This window comes from Camponotus floridanus, unplaced genomic scaffold (genome assembly GCF_003227725.1).
Source record: "Camponotus floridanus strain SB8 unplaced genomic scaffold, Cflo_v7.5 scaffold9, whole genome shotgun sequence".
Lineage (NCBI taxonomy): Eukaryota > Metazoa > Arthropoda > Insecta > Hymenoptera > Formicidae > Camponotus > Camponotus floridanus.
This window is the reverse complement of record NW_020229860.1, coordinates 2,454,472-2,464,195: the sequence shown is the minus strand read 5'-3', so window position 1 is coordinate 2,464,195 and position 9,724 is coordinate 2,454,472. Positions and strand designations below refer to the sequence as shown.

Below are 9,724 nucleotides of genomic sequence, written 5' to 3'. Positions count from 1 at the left end.
GTATGCATTTATCACGGTAAAAAGCAACTAAAACTAAACTGACCACAATTTTTTGAATATTGATAAAATTCGATTTAAACGAATATTAACCGAATTTAATTTCAGCGGACATAAAACATTTTATATTTTCAAACGAATATTATTTTTATACGTTTCTATAAACGTATATACAAAATTAATTCGTTAATATATTGTACATTTACATTTTTTGTATTAAATATATATATATATATATATATATATATATATATATATATATGTTGGTTTATAAAAATCAGATATATATTGTCTTTCAGAGCAGTTTTTAATTTTTTAGCCGACATGTGTGTGAAAGTTAACTATTTCTGTGAATATACATATTGCTCTAAAATCAGAAGTGATACACATACGATTGTACATATTGATAACTGAATTATTGACAATATTTCAACAATAGTAATTTTTAATATGCAATATATTGTGTTATCTGTTATTTTAGAAATATATTAATTAATATCCTATCTCCCTTCTATGTGCATGTGTATGTGCGTGTGGGTGTGTGTTGCGTGTGGATTGTGTGTGTGTGTTGCGTGTGGATTGTGTGTGTGTGTTTAGTTGCACATAATAACACACACACACACAATGTATTATATACACAGTTATACTCCATTATCTTACAACATTTCCAGATAAGACTTCTGTTGATTTTTGTTGGAATTTCAATTTCACCACGTCAAAACTGTATTATCTTCATTATGGCAGCTCAGGTAAAAATGAAATATAAATCTGTTTCAAAGAAATTTAAACAAATAGAGTGTTTGACAAGTGATCTATTTATAAGGTACACGAATTTAGCGTCGAAATGACATGTGAAGGATGCTCGACTGCTGTACAAAATGTACTTAAAAAAAAAGCAGGTATGTATATAATATAAAAATATTTGCAATTAATTTCACAGATATAAAAATACTTTTATATTGCGTGTGATTACGTTCCATAAATATTTCATTAGTTTTTCTAGTCATTATTTTTATAAAAATTGATTGAATGAGGTTATGAAATATGCTTTGATATATTACATGGAAAAAAATAGAATATTTAAATAAAAATAATTTGAATGAAAAAAAGATATATGTATTTAAATTATCTTAGCATATAAATCACATAATGTATTATATATATATATATATAGGTGTCGACTACATCAAGATAGATTTACCAGAGCAAAAGGTATCCGTAACTACTGCGCTTAATTCAGATGAGATTTTGGAGGCAATCAAGAAGACAGGAAAAACATGCCAATTTTTAGGGACAAAAAAATGAGGATCTTTACAAAGTGATTATGGTGCTGCTAATATATCACACATATATTGTAACAAATATTTTTTGTTATACTTTTTCTATTAAAAAATTATTAATTTATTGATTGATTGATTAATATGTATACAAAAGTACAAAAATAATTTAAAATTTTATATAATAAAATATCTTCTATATACAGTTCACACTCATATTACAATCATACAAATTATTTTAAATTTGCAATGTATTATATAATGCAATTATATATTTATATTTAACATGATGTTTGATATATTAAAAGAAACCTTGATGTAATTAATGTAACATTTCATAGTTATTCTGAATTCAAATTTTGTTTGAGAAATATAATTATTATCAATATTTTACACACAATATACACACAAATATATTATTCTAATCAATAATTAAAAAATTTTAAAATGGAAAAATCAAAATTACTTTCTAACTGCCTCTTCTAATATTGTCAATCGTTGTTCCAGAATATTAACAGTTTCGTGTAACGATTGTACTTGATCACAAAGTGCTTCTACTGCTTTAATAGATTGACTAGATGAATGCATATCGGCTGATATTTGATCTTGCGGAACTAAAATATTTGCTATACGACGTCTTTCAGAAGGTTTAATATTTCTTGTATCAATTACTTCAGGTTCAATTCTTTTCTTTGGTACTTCAGCAATGGGTCCTTTACAATGATTTCCATTTGATTCCAAATCCAATTCTTCTAATGTTTTTAATAAGTACTGAAATAATATATTCTATAAATTTTACAGCTTCTAATAATATAACAATTAATATACTTTTTTTTTTAAATGCACGTAATGTTCATAATATTCTATAGTTTAATATATTTGCAAATCAATTTATTACTTCCTCTTGATTATGCTCCTCTTGCATATCTTTTTGTTCATCATTACTTGCAAATGATTTTTTATCTATATTGTTAAATTCTCGTTTGCTGGAAGAAGATATTAATTGTCTAGTGATTTTGCTCGGTTTGTCATCTTTACAAAAATTAGATTTCCACATTAGGATTTGTCGATCTATGCCACCAGAAGCGAAAAAATCACCATCTTGTGAAAATGTTATCGATGTTACATTACCAACATGTCCCTTCAAAGTATAAATTGGTCGGCCCTCTAATAAATCTAAAACCTAAATGTTTCTCTTATTCTATATCACTAGAGATAAAAACGATTTATTGAAGCTATTATACATACAGAATCATGAAATTTTAAATTACCTTCATTGTAGAATCGCTAGAAGCTGTTAATATAAAGTTACCCTTTGGATGGAATTTGATCATGTTTACAGATCCTTTATGGGCAGCATAATGTTGATACAAAGAGCCTGTTTTCAAGTCATATAGTTTGATACATGCACCCACATTTGCTGATCCAATAGCTCCACTGCTTGGATGGAACTCTACATATGCAGCAGGTGCTAACAAAAGCAAAATTTTTATTCTAGATGTTTAAAAATTATCATAAAAACAAAATTACCATATTTAACGAACCTTTTATTTCATTAAAAGTTCTAATACATTGTCCAGAAATAATGTCCCATACTTTTATTGACTTATCATCGCTACAAGATACTAAAAGTCTACCATCAAGAGAAAATTTAGCACATCGAACCCAATTTGTATGTCCGTTAAAAGACATGAGGAATCTTCTTTGACATACCATCCATAGCTTTATACTTTTATCATCTGATGCAGTAAGCAACTAAACAAGTTAATCAAATATTAAGCAGAAACAATAAATTGACTAATGATTAATTAAGGTAAGATTTACCTTTTCTCCATCTGGACTAAATTGTACCGATCTTACAGCAGAACTGTGAGCTTTAAAATCTAATGATTGTCCTGTAACTTTAGGAACCCATATTCTTACAGATCTGTCTTTTGAAGCACTGGCTATAATTTCTCCAGATGGTGCATAGCATACATCCAAAATACCATCTTTATGGGCTATAAATCTATAAGCTCGCACTGATTCTGTTAAATTCCATACCAATAATGTTTTATCTAGACTACTTGACACAAGTTGAGTAGCATTTGGGTGAAAGGATAAAGCTGTAACTTCATCTTTATGACCTTTAAAATGTCTCTCAAATGTAGGATCACAAGCAGTTGTCACCATTTCTCCTGACAGGTAATAAAATTGTTTAGAAGGAAATAGAGATAGAAAATAAATAAAATATAAAAATACATGAAGTAAAAATATTATATATATATATATATATATATATATATATATATATACACAAGTATTAAAATTATATATATATATATATATATATATATATATATATATATAAAGCTTGTAATAAACTTATATTAAATTAAGTGATTTAACATTTAGATAGAATAAATATTAAATTAGTAGTGTATAAAATAATTTCTCAAAATATATATTTTCACAATAAAAAAAAATATTAAATAATAACATAACCTTACTATTGCATTAAAGATTTCTTACTTTTTTATGAATTCTTTAATACTTAGCAAACAACTTTTATAACACAAATATAAAGCTCGTTAAACGTTTTATTAGTGCTTTGTATTATTTACTATTTAATATTATTATTAGTGAAAGGAAATATGACTATGAACCATGCGTACATCGAACTAGAAAAAATATTTCGGACATCTGATGTCAATTTTCATTCAGATGTTAAATGTAATAGATATACACATATGTATATATTTCTTTTATAATATAATTTATATATATGTATATATATAAATTTTACGTACTCGAAATATCGGAAGATCTATACGTTATGTTTGAATTAAACTCGATATCGATAGCTTTTTCTACATCGATGTAGAAATATCGAATACAAAATTTTTTATAAATAGAATAGATCTTTTCGGTATGTTTATTCTTTTATTTCGATTAAGTAATACGTGTCAGATTACACATTGCAAATTGAGATTGAAAATCATTAAAGATTGACCAATCAGGTCAAAGAAATTTTAACTCTCTTTGTTTTGATCGTAATAAAAAATTGCAATTGTAAATCTTCAATTTTCAATGCGTAAGCTGAAACGGACTAAATCTAAAATTTAGAAATACATACATACAATATCGAAAACTTACTTGGCTATAATAATTTTATGTAAGTTTTATAATATGTAGAGATGGCGGTATTAACGAGATTTGTAAGATAAATGTAGGATCGTTAGGATGACTGCTTTCTCAAATTTCTCAAACTTCTTTGTACTTCTATAAAGAGAATTGGCGTAAAAATCGACAATGATCGACATTCTAGAAGCCGAATATGTCGAAACGCTCTGTCACATAAGTAAAATCGTATCGGATGGTAAGTCTAATGTTAAGCTTACGTTTATAACCTTTGAATTTTCGATTGTTTCATTCGAATTTTGTTGAATAGAAAGATTAAAGCCTACTGTATAATCTATTTAGATATGAAGGAGCATAATATAATAAATTCTCTTTATGGAGTATTTTTTTTCTAAATGTCTTCCAACATCTCTACACATTTTTATTTTTTTGAGCGAGCAAACGAGAGCCTTGAGGTTTATATTTATGCTTATCTGAAATATAATAAAGGGTTGAAACTTTGATGTTCATTAATCTCGTTTAATTCTTTTGACTTTATTTTCATCGTTGGCAAATTGTCAACATGTTTTATGAGATAATTTCTGGTAGATAAACTAGTTGAAATCATTTGTATATTATGGTTATCTCCAGTTAACTGACAGACTATTGTATAAACACACACACACACACACATCTAAATTGATAAAATATCTAATATATGTATTCTATCAAACAATATAATATAAATTGTATCCTGTTTATATGTAAACTTCTATTTTGAATCATATACAATAGCCTTTAATAGCCTTTATGTACTAATATTATATTAGTATATTATTATTATATTAGTATGTTTAATCATGTTTATTATAATACTTAATCATGTTTATTATAATACTTATATATTTGACTTTGTTTAGATGGCTTATGTGAGAAAACCATAGATGGTGTACCAATACGAAAATTATTCGTTGATAATTTGGCTGAAAGGGTTTGTATTATATTTTCACTTGTCTTCATTCCTATACATTTTATCAATGCAATGATGCAAATAATCAATTGTTAAATATTTTTACAGACAACTTTTAGAGACTTACGCAATTGCTTTTCTATATATGGAAATATTGAAAATTGTTATTTACGTAGAAATCAAGGAAGAAAAAATTATGCATTTGTTACATTCACCAAAGTAGAAGATGCGATGGCGTAAGTTTGAAAAAGAATGATTACTAATAAGTTATTAAAAAATGCATATTGGTTATTTGTAACAATTTGTTTGTAGAGCCATGCTAGATGGAAGTAGGAAACAAATAAGAGTACACAATAGAGACTTAAGGGTAATGGCTGCAGATTCCTGGCATCAACCTGATAGTATAGACCAAAAATTATATAGCACAGGAAAAGAGTCAAACAAAACTTTTGAGAAAAAGACTATTAATGAACAATGTCATCAATTTTTGCAAAATGATAGTGAAGATGTGTCTATCCATATATTGAATGATGATTGTTTAAGACATATTTTTTTATTTTTACCAATTATTGACAGAGTCCGCATAGAAAGAGGCAAATAATTTATCATACTAATGTTAGAAATCATACACATCTAACTCTATTATATTTTTGTTCTAAATAAGGCAAAATTTTTTATACATTATTTATACATTGTTGTTATTATTATCTTTATAGTTTGCAAACGCTGGAGAGATCTAAGTCAAGATTCTTGGCGTATGATGAAAACATTGGATCTTTCACCTTCTACATGGGGTTTTGTAGAAACTCATACAATTTGTACAGCTACACTTCGCAAGATATTATTAAAATGCGGCAAGTTCCTAACACAAATAAATCTGTCTGATACAAGCAATTTTTTACGACAAAGTACATTAACCATTGTTGGAAAACTTTGTCCTAATCTTACAAGTATCGATGTTACTGCACTAACAATTTGTGCATCAGGCATTGATACATTAGCAAGTAATTGTAAAAATATAATTAGGTTTAGTTTAGGACCTTCAATATATAGCTGTGATAATGAATTAAAGAATCTCTTCAAAGTAAATAAAAACTTGGAATATCTTGCTATAAGCAAAAATAATATTGTGGGCAAATCTTTACTATGCTTGCCAGCACAAACTATGCATACAATTATATTGGACAAATGCGACAATATTCAAGATAATCACTTTTCTACAGTAAGTCAAAATTCTTTACTTCATTGGAATTATTGATTAATACTAGTATACATATATATATATATATATATACACAAGCACATATTGACATTGTCATATACAGGCATTAAAAAAACTCGAAAATTTGAAACATCTTGCAATAAATAATTGTTCTGGCATAACTGTACGCACATTGAAAGCTATCGGTGAACATTGTAAAGGTCTGAATGAGTTAGAAATTGAAGGAGGTCTCCTTTTCGCAGAAATAGTGGATGTGTTACATTTAACTAAACTTGTTAATCTGAAAATCTTGAAATTTATATATAACCCTCTAGTAACAGATGAATTTCTTATTAATTTGGCACTACAATGTCAGCAGCTTATCTATTTAGACATTACAGGTAACTCACAATTATTATACAATATATTCTTTGCTAACTTTTTATTTTTGTAAATTCTTTGCTAACTTTTTATTTATCCAACCAGGTTCTCCCGATGTGACTGATACTGGATTAGCAGCTATTGCTACATTACCAAAATTGGAAAAATTAATTATCAATTATGTAAAGAAAATTACTGATAATGGATTGGAAAATATGCGTGGCTTAAAAGAACTAGAATGTCGAAAATGTAGATCAATTAGCGATCAGAGCATGTCAATGTTTATTAGATCCTCACCTCATTTACAATTATTGGATATCTCTGGATGCATTAATATTACGAACATTACTCTCGATGCCGCTAAAGATGCCTGCTACACTCGCACAAATAACTTAATGTTAAAGATGATTATTGGAAATACAGCAATTTTTCCTATAACAGAACAAGATGAAGAGCAAACATCCCCGCTTTTGCAAATAGTTAACGTGGACTTATGTGACGATGACTTTTTTATGTTTGATGAAGATCTAATTGATGAAGACATATATGATGGTAATGAGTCTTGGATTGATGAAGATTCAGATTATGATTATGAAGGAAGTTATGAGGATGAAGATTTGTCGCCCAATTTTTTTTAAAAATTTGGCATGTTTATTTTCTGTGATTATATAATAGATTTTTAGGGATAGGCACTTTATGCTTGCATAATAGCATAATGTGTCAAAAATTGTTCTTAAGCTCTAATTTTGATAGTTATGCATAGTACACACTTAATATTGATAGATTTTGCATAATAACGTATAATAACGTATTGATAGATTTCGCATAATAACGTATAATAAATTCTCCGCGCAACATAATACAATTCTCGCATAATTATGGCATCATGGTCGCAAAAAATCCGTTTTTACACTTAAAACACTCGGATTTGAGGAAAAAAGTTTTTTTTTTCAAAATAATGAATTGCAATATTTTTAATACAAAAACAAAAAAGTCTAAGATCACATAATTACGTATAAATAGCGGATTTAACACACATAATTGGCGCATAATCGCTAGATTCTTGCGCATCATGAGGACATAATCAAGTACATTTTCCTGGCATAATCCATTGGTGTTCAAAAAATATATATCATAAAGTGCCTATCCTTATAGATTTTCTATGAATATAGTTAATATATACTATCAATGTCACTAATTCTTAAAACTATGTATACATATTGTGTTCTATAATGATACTTTATATTATATGAATAAACTGAGATAAATATAAAATCGATAAGAGAGGAGAAGTTTTTTTATATCATAAGTTGATGTTTTTATATGTGTATACATATTTTATTAATAAAAAAAATTTTATATGCTCACATAAAATCATATTACATATAGCTACATTGAGTATTGGAATATTAAACATAGAGTTACACTTACAATATTGTGATTATTTTATTGTATTTATAATTAATAATGCTTAGATAGACATAATGTATGAATTAATATGCAATTACAATTTGCAATTATTATGCACATATTTGCAACAAGGAATGTGCACATATTTTAATAAGTGCTATAGGAATTATGAACTTTGCTGAAATTTACGGATTATCGTTTGATAAAATTGCTAAGTTATGTTGGCATATTATACATTTTATCACACGATTCTGCTGGAACTAAATGTGTATATTGTCGTTCTATGACAGATAATAGAGACCACACTTCATAATAAATGGCATTATATGCATCGATTCTTATTATTAATGTTATTGTTTCTATTTATCGCGATATAAATATAATATGAAATTTTACTTGAGCGTTTAACGCTCCTATATATTGTGAGAAATATCTCATTTGCCTTATAAACATCATGATATATATCATAGTCACATCTAGTGATTTTTATGCCAATTCAATTGCTCTTTCTATTATATAATATATGATGCTAATTTGCAAACTTGCAAAATATCTACAAAATATATGTTCAACATAAAAAATTTCAACAAATGATAAATAATTCTAATCGATTCTAAAATAACAATTTAATAGTATACTATCTATTTGTGTTTTCATGACAATCCTAATGTATGTACTTGTGATACTTGGACTATTGAGATAAATATTTTAAACTTATAAATTTTTTTACTCTAATAATGATATAACCATCGAATACTACAAAATTAAATGTCTACTTAAATGCGAAATATAAGTTCTATTTTATGATTTTATGTGTATACACATACACATAAAATGAGAAATGTATGATATAAAAAAATTGATCTTATCTAAATTTTTTCAAATATTTGTGAATTCCAAATTAATAATTATAAAGTGACATTTTTAAAATGCACTTTATACACATATAATACATACAAAAAGATTGGACATACAATTAGATGCACAAAAAGTCAATCCTTTTGCTGTGGGTAATATCTCTTTTTTTATAATAATTATTATTTTCATCAATAGAGTAGAAATAAGATATTTCTATTTTAGTCTGTTGTATTATCATGTTTTTCATATCCCTTGTCTTTTGATAAAACAGCAATAGTCTAATAGTCCTCATTGCATATTTCGTATTAAGTAGAATTAAAAATATCACCCACTATGCACACATACTTTGCAGCAAAAAGACTCACATATATTAAAATTCTATTTATCTTATAATTTGAATATATAAACATGATTCTCAAATCGTGTGCAATGAGAAATCTTGTAATCACTTACATCTGTAAGGCCGCAATTATATATGAAAAATCATGTTTACTTCTTTTTATTTAATAAATCTGATGGGATATAAATCTT

The 9,724-nt window shown here is 26.6% G+C and overlaps 3 protein-coding genes across 7 annotated transcripts; 2 read left to right on the top strand and 1 right to left on the bottom strand.

Moving 5' to 3' along the window:
- The first annotated feature begins 551 nt into the window (after positions 1-551).
- On the top strand, positions 552-1,372 carry LOC109610318 (copper transport protein ATOX1). The gene is made up of 3 exons (XM_020028847.2): positions 552-746; positions 821-896; positions 1,172-1,372. The coding sequence occupies exons 1-3, from the start codon at positions 735-737 to the stop codon at positions 1,300-1,302; spliced, it is 219 nt and encodes a 72-aa protein (XP_019884406.2). The 5' UTR covers positions 552-734; the 3' UTR covers positions 1,303-1,372.
- A 344-nt stretch (positions 1,373-1,716) lies between these two features.
- LOC105255719 (POC1 centriolar protein homolog A) lies at positions 1,717-4,580 on the bottom strand. Of its 4 annotated transcripts, none has more exons than XM_020028928.2 (6): positions 4,410-4,580; positions 3,099-3,451; positions 2,819-3,029; positions 2,546-2,745; positions 2,173-2,457; positions 1,717-2,045 (listed from the first exon to the last, which is right to left on the bottom strand). In XM_020028928.2, exons 2-6 carry the CDS (start codon positions 3,444-3,446, stop codon positions 1,737-1,739), a joined length of 1,353 nt encoding a protein of 450 aa, XP_019884487.1. In that variant the 5' UTR covers positions 3,447-3,451; positions 4,410-4,580; the 3' UTR covers positions 1,717-1,736. The 4 variants fall into 4 exon arrangements, with proteins under 4 accessions (XP_019884487.1, XP_011263474.1, XP_025270560.1 ...); XM_011265172.3 differs by lacking the exon at positions 4,410-4,580 and adding an exon at positions 4,064-4,171; XM_025414775.1 differs by lacking the exon at positions 4,410-4,580 and adding an exon at positions 3,929-3,950.
- Positions 4,474-8,188, top strand: LOC105255725 (F-box/LRR-repeat protein 7). Of its 2 annotated transcripts, none has more exons than XM_011265186.3 (7): positions 4,474-4,632; positions 5,294-5,364; positions 5,452-5,579; positions 5,656-5,936; positions 6,060-6,565; positions 6,669-6,945; positions 7,031-8,188. In XM_011265186.3, exons 1-7 carry the CDS (start codon positions 4,566-4,568, stop codon positions 7,561-7,563), a joined length of 1,863 nt encoding a protein of 620 aa, XP_011263488.1. In that variant the 5' UTR covers positions 4,474-4,565; the 3' UTR covers positions 7,564-8,188. The 2 variants fall into 2 exon arrangements, with proteins under 2 accessions (XP_011263488.1, XP_025270558.1); XM_025414773.1 differs by lacking the exon at positions 4,474-4,632 and adding an exon at positions 4,833-4,849.
- Positions 8,189-9,724: the final 1,536 nt, after the last annotated feature.

Coding starts and splice junctions, on each gene's coding strand:
- LOC109610318 (XM_020028847.2), top strand. Junction 897..1,171: donor TGTACTTAAAAAAAAAGCAG/GTATGTATATAA, acceptor ATATATATATAG/GTGTCGACTACATCAAGATA.
- LOC105255719 (XM_020028928.2), bottom strand. CDS start 3,446: ATGGTGACAACTGCTTGTGATCCTACATTTGAGAGACATTTTAAAGGT. Junction 3,030..3,098: donor TTAGTCCAGATGGAGAAAAG/GTAAATCTTACC, acceptor TAACTTGTTTAG/TTGCTTACTGCATCAGATGA. Junction 2,046..2,172: donor AGGAGCATAATCAAGAGGAA/GTAATAAATTGA, acceptor ATATTATTTCAG/TACTTATTAAAAACATTAGA.
- LOC105255725 (XM_011265186.3), top strand. CDS start 4,566: ATGATCGACATTCTAGAAGCCGAATATGTCGAAACGCTCTGTCACATA. Junction 4,633..5,293: donor AAGTAAAATCGTATCGGATG/GTAAGTCTAATG, acceptor GACTTTGTTTAG/ATGGCTTATGTGAGAAAACC. Junction 5,937..6,059: donor CAGAGTCCGCATAGAAAGAG/GCAAATAATTTA, acceptor TTATCTTTATAG/TTTGCAAACGCTGGAGAGAT.